General features: G+C 44.7%; 1 protein-coding gene across 1 annotated transcript in view; it reads right to left on the bottom strand.

The window, feature by feature from the left end:
• Aco1 (aconitase 1) overlaps positions 1–16,901 on the bottom strand; it is a 56,026-nt gene that overhangs the window by 20,246 nt on the left and 18,879 nt on the right. The window contains exons 2-8 of the mRNA NM_017321.2: positions 16,382–16,500; positions 15,502–15,670; positions 12,989–13,126; positions 3,997–4,066; positions 3,699–3,882; positions 3,003–3,142; positions 666–837 (exon numbers count right to left, since the gene is read on the bottom strand). Coding sequence (NP_059017.2) covers positions 666–837; positions 3,003–3,142; positions 3,699–3,882; positions 3,997–4,066; positions 12,989–13,126; positions 15,502–15,670; positions 16,382–16,478 — 970 coding nt within the window. The 5' untranslated portion in view covers positions 16,479–16,500. The remainder of the gene's footprint in view (positions 1–665; positions 838–3,002; positions 3,143–3,698; positions 3,883–3,996; positions 4,067–12,988; positions 13,127–15,501; positions 15,671–16,381; positions 16,501–16,901) is intronic.

Here is a 16,901-nt window from a genome sequence, read left to right as displayed (position 1 = left end):
TAAGATCCCTTGTGCCAATATAAAGAAATCCGGCAGTTGAAAACCAGGACACACATCTGGGTTCCGGGGTACTAGAGAGCTCTTTTTGTTGGCCATCATAGGTCCACTTCACACCCCCACTTCACACCTCCTCCTCACACCCCCACTTCACACCTCCGCCTCACACCCCCACTTCACACCTCCGCCTCACACCCCCACTTCACACCCCCACTTCACACCTCCGCCTCACACCCCTACCTCACACCTCCACTTCACACCCCCACTTCACACCTCCTCCTCACACCCCCACTTCACACCTCCGCCTCACACCCCCACTTCACACCTCCGCCTCACACCCCTACCTCACACCTCCACTTCACACCCCCACTTCACACCTCCGCCTCACACCCCCACTTCACACCTCCGCCTCACACCCCCACCTCACACCTCCACTTCACACCCCCACTTCACACCTCCGCCTCACACCCCCACTTCACACCTCCGCCTCACACCCCCACTTCACACCTCCGCTTCACACCCCCACCTCACACCTCCACTTCACACCTCCGTAAATCTGACAACATACTCTGTCTCCACAGAGAGGGAGAGTAAGTCTCATACAAGAGCACGGTGTGGGCGGAGGCGGAAGGCATTCCCAGCGTCTCCGCCTGCAGCCCTTCCCTTACCTGTCTGCACCAGGTACGCGATGCTAACGTTGTCGACCGGGAAGAAGGCTGCCGTCGCGCCGTACTCTGGGCACATGTTGGCAATCGTAGCTCGGTCAGCAATGGACAGCTGGGCCACTCCTGGCCCGAAAAACTCCACGAATTTGCCCACGACCCCAACTTGTCGGAGGTGCTACATGGCGGAAATAACAGGTAAGTTTGAGGCCTGACAGCCTGTTTACAGCACAGAACCACTTCTTTGCAATGCTTCCCAAAGGCAACAAGGCATCAGGACTGGATCCCAGGGTGGCAAGGGGACATCACTGAGGGACGGGGGGCGCTGTAGTTAGGAGTACCACATCAACATTAACCTTAGTTTTGAGAAGGCCATTGTGGTATGCACATTAGGGGGGCAGGGACTCCACTAGTTTTCTATCAACCGTCCTGTAAATCTGAGATTGCAGGAAATTCTTATATTTTAAAAAGGAAGAAAAAAATGGCAAAAAAATAAAAATGAGTAGCACCAGGGTAAGTTGTTCTAAATGACAAATATCAGAACGAAGCACAGTATTTGGGTAAATGATCTGTTTTTACACACCTAATGCACAGTTCTGGCTACTACACATCCCACAGGCTGCTCATCTCCTGTCTTCCCCTGGAACCCAGCTTCACGGACAGCTGAGACGGCACAGACGGCCCTTCAGTCACATGCATTCTACCACACTTTTGGGATGAGCCCTGTTATTCCATTTTTGGAAAATACTGTGCCAATTTGTGGTGTTCAAATAAATCCAGCTCTAAAGTCTTTAAAGATTAAACCGAAGAAAACCTTTTGGCTTTTTCTGCACAAGGTCTATACAAATGGCTTCCATTCTCTATGACTAAGGGAAAAAAGCGTTTAAAGGCCAAGAAACTACCTTCTTTCTTATATAATTACAATATTTAAGTAAATGTTTTGTTTTTAAAGACATAGTACATAATACTTACTGCCACAAATCATGTTCCATGGAAAAGTAACTGAATGTTTTTGTAAAACAAGTGAATAAAAAAGGGGGCTAGGGTGTTCCTGCAAGAGTTTAAGAAAGAGCCCTAATACTTTCCAACTAGTAGATACATCTGTTACAATAAAGTGACTTAAAATAAGAAAGTGTAAAATTATTCACGTAACCAAGGTGCTGTTTACACATAAGGATCCAGGTGGGGCCAGAGAGACGGCTCAGTGGATAGAACTAAATCCCAAAGGTTCTCTCTCCTCTGTTCTCCACACATGCCTTGGCCTGTCTCACATACACTGGGAGGTAAACACGTAATAAAACAAAAGAAAAAGAACCACACAGAAAGAATCGTAGCTAAAGTGCAAAATATGTGTGGGAATACTTTTCAACCTCAGCACACTGATTATGTCGGGAAGGGATCTGCTGAACCACAAAGACATTAGAAATATTAAAATTGGGGTTGGGGATTTAGCTCAGTGGTAGAGCGCTTGCCTAGGAAGCACAAGACCCTGGGTTCGATCCCCAGCTCCGAAAAAAAGAACCAAAAAAAAAAAAAAAAGAAATATTAAAATTCATTTGCTCAGAAACAAATCTGGCAGGACATTATCACACCTTTAAATCTTGGGGACAGGAGCTGGGACACACCTTAACCAGAGTTCTTGAGAGGCAGAGGCAGGCGGATCTCTGTGAGTCTGAGGACAGCCTGGTCTACACAGAGCTCCAGGACAGCTGGGGATACATAGTGAGACCCTGTCTTGAAAAAACAATCTCAGTGACAGGAATATGGACACGATTTTAATTTCTGCATATTTTATGTCACAGTTTTTAAAATTAGGGAAAAGAATAAAGATAACCATCTAAATTTAACCACAAGAATCACTCTTACTTCATTTTATTTTAATATCTATTAACATATTGTATCCTAGCCTCTCTGGAACACAGACTCCACTGTATTTATTTCTGCTTGTTACTGGCTTTCTTTCTTTTTTTTTTTAGATTTATTTACTTATTTTAATAAGTACACTGTAGCTGTCTTCAGACACACCACAAGAGGGCCTCAGATCTCATTGGTTGTGAGCCACCATGTGGTTGCTGGGAATTGAACTCAGGACCTCTGGAAGAACAGTCGGTGCTCTAAACCGCTGAACCATCTCTCCAGGTCGTCACTGGCTTTCTGAGGTGTGGAAGAGGCAATACACACACACACACACACACACACACACACACACACACACACACACACACACACAGAGATACAGACAGGCACAGAGACACACAGACACAGACAGACAAACACAGACACACGCAGAGACAGACAGACCACACACACACACACACACACACACACACATATATATATTACCTTGGTAATGGTGAGCACAATGTCCGTGGAGGTTACCAGAGGGTGAGGCTTCCCCATCAGCTTGTAGCCAATCACCTGGGGAAGCACCATGCTGATTGGCTGACCCAGCATGACAGCTTCTGCTTCAATACCACCTACACCTGCAGTGAACAGCAGAGCAGAATAATGCTTCCACAGTCCTCACCGTCCCTCAGCCACAGACTCAGAAACCCAGCCAGCACCTTTACCTGGTATGGAGCTGTATTTCCCTAAGAACACTCATTTTTCTCTAGTCCCTCTACAGAGTGTGCCTTCCCCTAGGACCTGCACCAAAATCTCCTCAATGCTACACTTAATATTGAGTAGACTTGGCAGGCATCAATGTTAACAAACGCCTGGTTGATTTTCACTTATACAAATGACCTTAAACTTAATCCAGTTTATTTTTCCAAACAGAAAGTGAATTTTACGTCTAGGAACTGAAAATACAGCAGTAAACAGAACATACAAAGCACCTTTCTCTGTGACCATGCAAACACAGGCCGTGAGGGAGGTGCATGCTCCAGATGACCATGCAGACACAGGCAATGAGGGAGGTGCATGCAAACACACGCAGTGAGGGAGGTGCATGCTCCAGACGACCATGCAAACACAGGAAGTGAGGGAGGCGCATGCTCTAGAAGAGTGCACATGACAGGAATGTGGGAGAAGACTCACCCCAACCAAGAACTCCCAGACCATCAATCATGGTGGTGTGAGAATCTGTGCCCACGAGGCTATCTGGGTAGTAACATCCATCCTGATCAAACACTACTCTTGCCAAATACTCCAGATTCACTTGGTGAATAATTCCTGAGCCAGGAGGAATAATCCTCATGTTGCAAAAGGCCTGGGAACCCCACTAGGATTGAACAACAGGAAGAAAACTGAAGACATGTTTACTTGGTCTGCACACCTCTCCTTATGTCCCACAGACACAGAAAACCAAACAGAGAAACTGAACTCTGGTCCATACCTTTAAAAATTCAAATCGTTCTCTATTCCTTTCAAATTCCAGGTCTTGATTCTTCTGCAAACTGTCTGCCCTGTCAAAGAGAAAGAATCTAACTGTATAAATTGCAAGGCTTCAAATGTTGCCCATCCAACCTGCTGGTGATGAATCGATGAGATGGCAACTGCATCCGCAGGTTTGCAGGCTGGTATACATCTCTCTCGCCAGCTGGAAAACCGAGGCAAGCTGCAAATGCATGTTACAAATGACTTGGTTCAGGGATTCCTCCCAAGCCCTTAAGCACGGTGGAAAAACATGAGCTCAATTCCGCTGAAAGTTAAGCCCCAAGTCTCACTCGAGGGACAAACTCAAGACCTGTGACAGAGCAGCAGAGACACATAGGGAACCCTTGCTTCTGCGCCTGCTTCTCCTCTCTCTGCTGAGCCATGTGGAGGTCCATGCTGATGTGTTTATGTTGGAGAAAGTAAAGAGTAATGGCAGGGTCCACTGTCAGAGTCCCAGGCTCCTGTCTTTCACACTGGGGTTTATGCAGCTGGTTACGAACAATGGTAAACCCCAGGTCACATGCAGAGGTTTATTCGAGGCCATTCAGGTAGACTAGGTCACAGTCACAGCTCTGCATGTTTAGCACATAGAAGGCACCCACAGTCCGTATACGGGCTATGAGGAAACACTAAGCAGCTAAGCCTCAAGTCAAGCTCCACTCATACAATCACTAACTAGTGACATTACTGGAGAACAACTACTATTCTAACTGCCTGATTAATTTTCTCATTGAGTCTCCAAAATGATATTTTGAGTTAGGCACTTCTAATGTACCCATTTTCAAGTGAGGAGAATGAGATACACAGCCGCTAAAGCTGCCGGGTGCCCTGCAGCTATTAGGTGGTGAGATCTAGGCTTCTGGCTTGGTGTCCACATTCTTACCTCCACCCCACATTGTCTCTAGTGTCTCACTGTCATCAGCACAACCCACAGAAGCAGCCGGGGAGGCACAAGGAAGTCGGATGAGTTGTCGTGGTCAGATGGCTGATCAGTCTGTCATTTGAACCCTGGTCTGACTGTTTCCCAGTCTCCACTTCACCCTCAGCCCTTCCTTCCACTTACAAATTAGCTACTGAGAACTCCAAAGCTGCATTTTCACTGCTCAGTAGGCTCGGGCAGGAAAGAGGAGGAGCCAAACAAGGGTGAAGTGTTCCTACTAACTCAGGACGTGTAGGACTGGATGGCACAGGAGTGTGCAGAAAGGGCCTGAACTCAGACCAGCCGAGCTTCCAAGAAGAAGGAAATGACATCAATCCAGGCAGAAAGATGAAGGGATCCAGCCAGGGAAAGCTAGGAAGAAGGTGTGAACTAACGTTCCCTAAAAAAGCCTCCCGGATACTCACACTGATTGGCTGGGTAGAACCATTTGGTTGGACAGCGCTGGGGTGCTGCAGACCCAGAGCTAAAACTGTCTTAGGCTATCATTAGTTCCTCGGACAGTATCCATCACCCACCTCTGCTCCTGACCTGATATCCTTCTGTCAAGTGAAGCCCTTGGGATGTTTTGAGTTATTAACAGACCAAGCCAAGCATGTCAGACAACATCTACGGTCATCACCAGCTGAGCTCCCTGCCTTCTGAAACCTGACAACTGGTATCGCTGCCAATGTCTATGGCAGACGTACTGGCTCATGAAGGTGTCTATATAACCACTTCCACAGTGTGGCATGCCATTCAGGGGCAACCCACAGCCGCACTCCTAGGCCGGGGGAATGCATACTTGGTTCAGAATAAGCATCATATTCCTTTCGAAGTTAGAGCTGTGATTTTATAGATAAAAACAGCCAGTACATATTACCTCTCAAAAATGCATTTAGTGAATATACCTACCCTGTCCTCCTACCGTGACATGAATATTGAATGAAATCAATTTCTAAGAGACATTAGAGCAGGGGTCTATGAACTCTAAGTTCCAGGGCTGAATTCAGCTCAATATTGTAGATGCGTTAAGTTCCAGGGCTGAATTCAGCTCAATATTGTAGATGCTTCATCCCCAAAGAATGACTTTGTTTTAAAGACTGGGGATGGGTTATAAGACAGATAGCATGTGGCTACCAAAGCCTGAAATATTTATTTCTGAACTCTGTAGAGAAAACAGTATTGATCCTACTGAGAAACTGAACGTCTGAGTATAGCCATGTTAGAGGAAAGCGAGGAAGACATGGAGAAAGGAGAGGCCCAGCTTGAGCAGAGCAAGGCAGGACTCCAGTGCGGGCACCCACCTCAGCAGGTGGATACACGCACCGTTCCTCAGTTTCACCATCTCCCTGTTCCTCCTGAGGCCTCCAGCCCTCTGGCTCCTGCCTGTCTCTCCCTGCCCTGGTGCATGTGCATCAGGGGGAAACCCTAACACCTTGCCTTCCTTCCTACATCTTTCTCCTCCATCTGTCAACGGCTCATCTGTCATCTCCTCTCTTTCTGTCCACTATGACTGTCAAAGCATTCATCATGAACGTAGCTTCTCGGTCCACTAGACTCACTTCCATATCAGCACCAGTACCGAGTCTCCTATGTACGCACGTCAATATCAGCTTGAAACATCTGATAAACTATAAATCCTTTGTTTCAGAAAGCCAGTTCTTCAGCCTGACCCGAACTTTGCTTTTCCATTCCCTTCATATTCTCCAGTCCAACTCTCAGGTTCACCACAGGGCAGCTCTCTTATGATTCTGTCCTCTGTCCTCTCGGAGGATGATGCTTCAGTTCTTCTTTCCCTTAGTCTGGATGCTTCAGGATTCTGACTGCGTGGCCCTCTGGAGAGCCCTCTGGTCCCCAAGTCGGGATTATTTGTTCCTTCTCCGGGGTGACCACACTTGGTAAGTGCATTGAAGTTATATATTCAGTAAACCTTCTCTTTGAAATTTACTAGCTTACTGAATAAATATGGGTACAACACAGGTCTGTTTAACTTATTTTGAACACCAGAGAAGGGATCTCCAAACATTGTTTCTACCAGTACAGGTGAGACTGTGACTCATTATGTGGCTGGTGGCCTCTCTCCTGTGACACTTGAGCACTCCCGGACTGTAGTCACCACTCTGCTTTCTCAATGTCCGGCATCAGGAGGATGTGCAGCTGAAGCTCGGAATGAAGCGAATGCTTACCCTAGAACATGTTGGGCAAAATGATCTCAGGTACCTTCACAGAATGATTAAAAGCCAGAAATGCTCAGGCTGTTCCAACCTTACACCATGAAAACAAAGCATATCACACTGAGCGTGGCTCGTTGTGCCTTGCTGCGGTTACCAGAATGAACAAACAGACCTAGAATTCCAAATTCTGAAGACTATTTAGTTTAATACCACTCAAAAGTTTCCTAAATTAGTTCAGTCTAGTGAGCCTTTTCTTTTGTTCTTTTTGAGACAGGGTCTCATGTAGACAACTGGCCTCAAGCTCCTCATCCTCCTGTCTCAGTGTTCAAGGTTCTAGGATTACCAATTCGTCAACATGCCTAGCTCCAATCTAGAGCACTAATGAGATCTCCGAATGTGAATGGCCTCATAAACAGAAGGGGGTTGAGGATTTAGCTCAGTGGTAGAGCGGTTGCCTAGCAAGCGCAAGGCCCTGGGTTCAGTCCCCAGCTCCGAAAAAAAAGAAAAAAAAAAAAAAGAAAGAAAAAGAATCCCCTTAATTCCACAACGTAAATTCACATTTGTAGATCCTGAGACTTTCATGGAATAGAGCCTAGAAACTCGCAGGTAATATTCCCAGAGAAAATAGCTTTCATACTCGTGAAACCTAGTCATTAACTGTTGTGAAATTCTCGGGGAAAAACCAGCGAGATAAATACAGGACATACGACAGCGGCATACTAGTTAGGCGCACTCATCTGCAACAGAGGATGAGAGCAAAATTATATTCAAACCAGACAAAGGCTCCCAATCGCTGACGGTGTACACCCTGACACCCTTACCCAGCTCTCTTGGCTTTTCTAGAGCAGACATGGGAATTAGCCCCAGTACTCACTCCTGGAATGGTTGGCACATAGCACTTTTCATTCTTTTAAAAGGTAAGATAAAGCTTAGGTCAGCCTCCAAAACTAAAACTCAAGAAAAATAAAACAACAACAACAAAAACCCACTAAAAACCAACCCACCCAACCACCCACCCAGAAACCAACCAACCAACCAACCAACCAACCAACCAACCAACCAACCAACCAACCCATCCGCCCACTAACCAACCTACCTACCACAGTGGGGGCTGGTAGTGATGCTCAGTGGTTAAAGGTACCTGCCACCAAGCTGACAACCTAAGTTTCATCCCTAAAGTCCACACAGTGTGAGGAGAACATTTACTCCAAGTGACATGTCCTCCGACCTACACACGTGCACCACCCATACCCCCAGACAAATGCACACAAAATAAATCAACCTAAAAACATCACAATGAAAATGTTTTAAAAGTTCTAATACGTGCGTGCACTAGATCTGAATTTATATGCGACATTCAGCGTTGCATTTTATGTTTCCTAATACCGTTTCCATTTCGACCATGTAAACGAAAAAGATCCATTAAAAAAAATATAAAAACAAGAGATGACGAAAGTCAACACTTTATGTTCCAACCTAAAGGAAAAATAATCAAGGACATAGTTCAGAGACATCAATAGTGTGAACCCAGAGACACTGACGGTGTGAGCACTTGGGATTTGAGGGCAGCAGGGCAGACCTGAAATCACCGAATCCTGCTTCCAGGATCTCCAGCTTCCAAGGAGGTACCAGGAAGTCAAGCTCTCAACCTTCAGAAAGCTGCAACCCTTTCCTACAGCTCTTCATGTTGTGGTGACCTCCAATCATAAAACTACTTCACTGCTACTTCCTAACTATGACTTTGCTACTGTTATGAATCATAACGTAAGTGTCTGATATGCAGGGTATCTGATACGTAACTCCCATTAGAGGGTTGGATGGCCCCCAAGGGTTATGACCCAGAGGTTAAGAACCGCTGCTCTAAGGTAGAGTGGCTGACTTTGTGAGGTGACTTTATTATTACTTGTGAGGTAGGACTTCAGAAAATCCTTTCTCTAGTAGGGCATGATTTTGTATTTTACTTTCCAGAACAGAACCACTGAGCAGTGCTCACGTGACTTAAAGGGGGCACGGGAGAGAGACAGCACCCAAGAATGGTTCTGGGGCCAAGGGAAAGGTGAGGAGAGTCAGTCAGTTCAGGAGGCTGGCCATGTTTCTCTCGATGCTGAATTGACCTGGCTTAAACATTTAAATATTAATTAGAGAGTGTCTTATTTTCTAGTTTCCTTTGAGGATGTATGGAACCCACTTACATCTCCAATGGGGGATTGATTTTTGTTTCCCTTTGGATCTTTTCTGGTTTTATGGGAATAATTTTGAATGACAACAACCAAATAAGAGTTTCTTGTTGTAAAAATAAAGACTAAAGACTAGTTAAAACCCTAGAGGGGCTGGTTAGTAGGCTGGCACCTCCTCTGATGCTCACAAAGCCTGGTTATCGCTGCAACTGTTCATGTATACGACTTAGATTCTGGCACACCGAGCTACGATGTGAGCACATTCCCAGGGCGAACTACTCACTAATGTAACTGTGGGACACTGAGCCATCCACTTCCGGGTATGCCCTAATTTAATGCATTATTTCCTTTGGTGAAGGGGGACATTTAGAAGGGGTCTAGGTTTCACTTATGACAATGCCTTAGTTGCTAGCTGCCTTAGTTAGGATTATTAGTGCTATGATGAAGCACCATGGTCAAGGCAACCTGGGGAGTACAGGGCTGATTTCGGCTTGCACTTTCAGGGCCCAGCCCATCACCCGGGGAAGGCAGGGCAGGAACTCACACAGGGCAGGAACCTGGAGGCAGGAGCTGATAGAGAGGCCATGGAGGGGTGTCACTTATTGGCTTGCCTCTGGCTTGCTTGGTCTGCTTCCTTATAGAACCCAGGACCGCCAGCCCAGGGATGGGCTGAGCCCTCCCCCATCAGTCATGAATTAAGAAGATGCTCCACAGGTGGCCTCTCCCTCCTCTCTGATGACTCTGTTATGCTGACATAAAACTAGCCAGCACACTGGCCGGGAGCCTTTTCTGAATTTCCAGTATTAGTTAGAAGTATGCTTGAATCCAGGACATTGTAATGTCCTGTTTTTTTAAAGGTTCACTGTATTTTCAGTTGTGTGTCTGGGTGCTTGTTGGTGCATGTGAATGCAGGTCAGAAGAAACCAAAGAAGGGGGTCAGGTCCCCAGAGTTACTGGTAGTGTTGAGTCTCCTAACATCAGTGCTGGAAGCTCATCTTCGTGTGAGCGCTTATCAGCTGAGCATCTCTCCAGACCCAAGACAGACGTCTGTGAGGCATCACTACATACTGCCGCCATCATTTCCAACTACAGTGCTGTCAGCAGCACACGTAAGTGTCTCCCTCGTGACACTTGGACAGTTAAGGTTTAATCTTAATTATTCTGATAAGAGAATGTGGTATTAGAAATATTTATTTTACTTTTTTATCACCTACAAGGCTGAAAAAGCTTTTGATACTGTTCACCTCTTGAATTTTTTTTTTAAACTGGAAATATATATTGTTCTTTACAAACTCATCGGCTGGGTTTATTTTTCTAAATAGATTACATATTCCTTTCCTTTTCTGTTTTGTTTTTGAGACACAGTCTAATTATACAGCACTGGCTGGCCCGGAACTCATGGAATTCCACCTGATTCTGCCTCCCAAGAGATTACATTGTTTACATACTAGATATAACCTTTGTCACATTTTTTTTTTTGCAAATAATTTACTTCCTATTATTTTTAAAGGCACGATATCTACAGACATGTCCCTTATTTTCTTTCTTTAGTTCTAAATTTAGAAAAGTCTTTCTAGTCAAATATTTGAGACATCCAAAATATTATTTCCTTATAATTTAAGTTACTGTTATGTATCCAACATATTTGAATTAGAATGAAAATACGAACTGCTACTCTTACTGCTTAAGAGAATGTGGAAAGTCTCTTGTCCACTTACAGATACTCAACATGCTTCTGTCAGATGCCAGGCTCCTCATAATGACTGCTTCCCTACATCCAAACCAACTTTCAATAAATAAGCTTGCCTACCACAGCTGGACTGTACTTTCTACCTGATTTTGACTGAACTGTATCTGAGTCATTATCACTGTGAACAGAAGTAGCTTTGAGCTTTAAGACACACTTCGTGTTTCTGGCCACCAGCCCACCCCCTCCCCTACTGCTAGCTGCCTTCTTTAGCTTTTGAGCCAAAAAAACACAAAGGGAATGGCACTGCCCAGCATGGCAGCATGCCCAGCCAGTCCAGCCACTGCCTCCTGAGGCAAAGCTTCCCTCAGCAGGGCCAGCTCACCATCCAAGCCACCTGTAAGCATGTCAGAAAAACAATTCTCACTGCCGACTGCCACTGAGATCCTTGAGTTATTCTTATACAGCACTAGGTGACTTTCACGTCTGACTCTGCATAGGAACTTTCACGGCTTGATGGTATAAACTCTGCCTTTCGGGGAAAAGAACGAATCATAGTGTTTCCTCTTACCCTTTTCCTGCCTGCCCACACCATTTTGATTCGAAGGGCAGAGGCAACTAGTTTTTTTCTTCTCAAGTTTAACTTTCGCTGGTGTTCTCTGGGTCCACAGTACACCATGTGTACCTCCCAGATTCTACTGCGGTGCTGGAAACGCACGGTGATGTTGGCTATCTGGATGCCGTCTAGCCCAAAGATTCCTTCCCCAGTTTTAGCAAAGCTTTTGAAATGAGAATGAAGACAGAAAGTTCACCCACGTAAACAGCGCAGGAGACTGCCCGTCACTACCTGACCTGTAAACACAGAACCGCAGTTACCTGTAGAACAGGTTAGGATTATAAATGCTACAGATAGTTTGCTTAAGATGTGCTCATTTCTCTAATGTTTATGAAGGGGTCACTGCTATGCTGCTGCTTTGCGACTGTAAAGTCGTAGGTTCAATTTCTTTGAAAAGACACTCTACTACCCATACCTTTGGATGTGAAGGGCAGAGATAGGTGGAAAGGAGATACCCAATCAGCTTCAGAGATTTAGTTTGTCCCCATCTCAAGGTAGCTTGGTCATTCATGTTAATGCTACTTCTCCATTAACTTAGGGATAATTTCAAGGCCAACCGCTTTAGTTGTGGTAAGTGTGTATCACATGTACAGCTCCATTCCAGCAAACCAGGCAACTGAAGACACCCTACTCCCATGGACTTATGGATCCACTCTAGACAGAAGCACGAAAGATGAACATGACAGAGGCTAGATAATGAAGGATTTAAGCTGGCTATGAAAGATGGGATGGATTTTGGCAGGAGAGGATGAGGTATATCCCAAGCAGGAAAGATGAAAGGTAAAACAAGCAGGCACTATGGCAAGGCCCGGGTAGCCAAAGACAGAACAGTTACTTGTGATAAACACAGGGAAAACGCTGCAGTTGATTCAGAGCAACCAAACCCTTCAGAAGTCAGACATGCACTTGCACGACAACCTCTCAGGACAAAATGTACATGTGTGTTTTGAGTCAGACTTCAAGCTATAGTCAAGCTACTAGATGCAGACCACTCCTATCCAGAGCAAACACAGCAATAACGGGTTTACACAGTCCATTCCTCCCAGTATCATTCACGGGAGAGTCTATTTTCTGGCAACACCTTTAAAGATATTCTTATATACATATGTGCATTAAAATATCCTTCATCTGTTTGAATGTATACAGGTATGTGTGGGCATGCATGCTCCATGGCCCGTGTACAGGTCAGAGAGTGACGTGTGTGAATTGGTTCCCTTCTTCTCCCATGTGGTCTCAAGCATGGACCTCAGGGCCTCAGGCTTGGCAGCAAGCGCCCCAACCTGCTAAGCTGCGTCACGTACACATAGTTTAAAAAGATATACATTCTAATATTTTGCACAAAGCAGAAACCCAAAGCATTTCTCCCAAGTCTCCTCACCTTCTGTTGAAATCAACCTGGATGGAATGATCGATTACAAGGTCAGCGGGGCAGACAGGGTTTATTTTCTCTGGATTTCCTCCCAACTTCTTCACAGCATCGCGCATTGCTGCAAAATCAACCACAGCAGGCACGCCCCTGAGGAAAGAAAGAAGCAAGTGTGAAATAGCCACGAACGGGTGTGACTGGAATTTGCGGGTTTGTCAGTGTTAGTAACTGACAAGGGACCATCTCCTGAGAGGAGCTAACAGAAGGCGACTTAGACACGCGGAAGGCCTAGGCATCTACTTCTTTGGGTGGAAATCACATAGGCGGCAAGTGGTAAGACTGAGCAGAATCTCCTTGTAGAACTCTACCATATATTAACTTAAAACACAAGAAACCATGGGAGACCAGTATGTTTACACTCAAGAACTCTATGAGAGCGACTGCTTCCCAGAGCACCCCTTCAACTTTAGACCAGACTCATATCCCTTGGAATAAGACTTACCAAAGAAATAAAACGTCTCTACAATGACAACCTCAAAACACCAAGGAAAGAATACGATGACCCTAAAAGATGGTCAGACTTCCATACTCATGGACTGGAAGAATTAATGTGTAAGTAGCTACATTACCAAATCACCTGCAGGTTCAGTGTAATCCTCATCAAAATTCTAATACTATTGTTCACAGATACGAAGAAACACAACATTAAAATCCACTCGGACACCCAAAAGACCCAGGCTGCCAAAGCAACCCAGGGTGTCTTTGCCTCTTTTCTCTTTGCTGTGATAAAATGGCAAACACCACTTAAGGGATAAAGGGATTACTGAACTGTAACCAGGCTCTTGGTACAGCCCTTCATGGGGAAGTCAAGGCAGCAGCTTGAAGCAGTTGATCTAGAAGGGAGCTAAGAACACATGTTCAGCTCTCACACAGCACTCCACTCATACAGTCTGGGATCTTGCCCAGGGAATGGTCTTGCGTACAATTAAGACAGCTCTTCCTACGTCAATGAATGCAATCAAGACAGTCCACCAAAGACATTCTCAGAGACCTTTCCACCAGGTGATTCTGTCAAGTTGATGACACTAACCACCACATTAAACAAAGAATAACACTGGAGATTTCCTCGTCCTTGATTTAGAGGCTTCTGTTCACTAAAGCAAATAGTTTATCAGGTGAAAGGGCAGCTGACCCAAGGGGAGATGATCTTTGCTGTTGATACAGTGGACAGAGAACTAACATCTAGAATATGGAATGATCTCAAAAACTCAACAAGCAAAAAACCCAATCAATAAACAGACTAATGAAATGCAAAGACAGCTCCTAAAAGATAAAATAAAAATGGCCAATAAACACATAAAAATGTTTAGTCCCTCACCAGCCATCAAAGAAAAATGAATTTAATTACACTGGGATTCTACTCTGGTCAAAATGAAAGTCATTCAGAAAATTACCAACATATACGGAGGACACAGACCAAAGGGAACAACAGTACACAGTGTGCACGGCAATGTCCATCCACAAAGGCAGTCAGCACAGGGATTTCTTAAAAAGAAAAAAACCACCTAAATGGTTTTTAGATGTTCCAGATAACCTAACCAAAGTATCTACCCAAAGTCTCCAAGCCAACAGCACTTCACAGAGACACTGGACATCGGTGTTCACTGTAGCCCTGTCCCAGCAGCTAAGTTATGTGACCAACTAGGTCTCTAAGAAAGGACGGTGGATAAAAACAGAATTATGGAGCACACAGTACGAATGATGTTAGTCCCAAAGAATTAAATTTAACCCTAAAAATTAAACCATGTGCTGCAAAATGAACGCTACTGGAGATAATCTACAGAGTGAACTACACCAGTCAGGAAGACCAATGTATGCTTTCTCTCACTCGTGGCTCCTAAGTTTTATGTAGATGTATAACGCTGTCTATATGTATATCACACAGAAAGAGATGTGAAGCAGTTTCAGAGAGCAGTGAGGCCTACAGGAGGTGAAGGGAGGAGAAAAGGGGGAGTAGGAGGTATGGGGACAATATGCTCAATGGACCTTACCTACTTCCATAAAAAATCCCTTATGCAACAGTGTACCATATGCAAGGCTAATACAATTAAAAAGAATAGTTAGAACTTAGAAAAATGGGCTGTCAATCAGACTTATACTAATTAAATCAGCTCTTCTACTATCTTCAAAATATAAAATCTAATGATTTTCTTCCACATAAAGAAACCAAAGGAATAGAATAACATCACTGCAAAACAGGTGCAATGGCCTGCACATAGACTCCACTTCGCCCTCCTGCATGCTGTCTCCTACCCCTCCCGGTGTGACCAGTTATGAGGATGGCACCCCTGTCACTGGTGAGATGGGGTGACTACTAGAGACACTGCAGTCTTCTCTTGTTCCGGGGGCCCCTAGCTTTCCTTTTATCTCCTGGCTTCTCAGAGACAAAGCCTTTCTGTCACAGTAAAAACTTTCTTGATAGGCTGACAAGGGAGGCAGGGAGAGCAAGGGGGCGGCGGGCTCACGTAAAGTCCTGCAGTATGACTCGGGCTGGCTTAAACGGCACTTCTATGCTCTTATGCTGCATGATACTCCAGTTCAGGATATTCTCAATGTCATTCTTCTTCACCAAAAACTCGTCACAGTTCCGAACGGCGGCCTCCAGGAGAACTCTGATAGAGAATGGTAAGCGTCCTGGGGATGAAGACAGAAAGCGTTAAAGCCACAAGCCACAGGCACCTTTTGTTCAGAACTCTCTCGAAGGCCAACTTTAGACCAACATGACATCGATCACTCCTCTAACGAGACTGACAAGCTTAACATGTTTGTCAGGTGAAAACTGTGTGCAGGGAATAGACTTAAGAGACATTCAGTAGTTGAAAATAAAAACTAGACTAAAGACTTAGTTTATTTACTTACGTTCAATGGTGGCTTACTTTGAATTCAGTAGCAGCAAGAAAAGTTCCCATTAAGTCATCAGAGCTCATGGTCAGTCTAGGCCCTCACTGTGTGATATGTAGCAAGCAATATGTATTCTTATGGATACACGGAATAATATTTCTTAAGAAACCAATGCTCAAGAAATGAGAAAATGACCTATTTACAATTAAATGCCCTAAACATAATGTAGCATGGCCACTTCATATAACAATAATTTAAAAAAACTATTTTATTTATAAGATAGAAACTTTACCTTGAAATATATGGTGATTGCTACCACAAACCAGACGAGGCAGTAAGATGTGTACTGAGAGAAGTATGTGGGGTCTGTGTATTTAACCTACATCACGCACTGTCTCCTATGACCTCTGCCACTCTCTCCTAAACGCTATGTAACTGCATAATCAGGCACGCAACACGAAACCAATGGCTGACAGAGCAATTACAACAGAGCAATGCACCCACCATATCTTGAGTCCTCCAATTTATTCAAGTTGAAGAATTTCTTTCCTGGCTGTGCAGGGTCCAAGGGCTCGGCAAGGTGCGCAAATGGATTCTTCATGATTACTGACGGTCACGTGTCTCTGCGAAACAAAAATAATGGGGAGAGGTTAAGGGGGGGGGATGAAGATGATCAAAATAGATTTTATAAAAATCTCAAAGAACGAATAAAAAGTAATTTTAGAAGAGAAGGTAATTTTTATTTTGGAAGCTGAACCCTCTGCAGAAATTATGGAATACACTTATTTATTAACTTTTCAAAATAGGGGGTGGGATGGGACTTGAACCAGCACGAGAGTGACAGCCTCAGCAATGCGTTTCTAGCCGTGACTGAAGGCCAGCATTAGCTTCTCAAAACAGCAAACAGCCCAAGAACCGTCCCTGTTGTTTCTACAACCTTCCAACATTCTTCCACAAACTTCAAAAGAGTGGAGACAAAAGATTCATCTCACAGGAAATCCTGTCGTTAGGAACAGACCTCGAA

The sequence above is a fragment of the Rattus norvegicus genome, chromosome 5, assembly GCF_036323735.1.
Source record: "Rattus norvegicus strain BN/NHsdMcwi chromosome 5, GRCr8, whole genome shotgun sequence".
In the NCBI taxonomy this organism is placed as follows: domain Eukaryota; kingdom Metazoa; phylum Chordata; class Mammalia; order Rodentia; family Muridae; genus Rattus; species Rattus norvegicus.
Note: the sequence above shows the minus strand (reverse complement) of the source record. Positions and strands in the feature narration are given on the sequence as shown.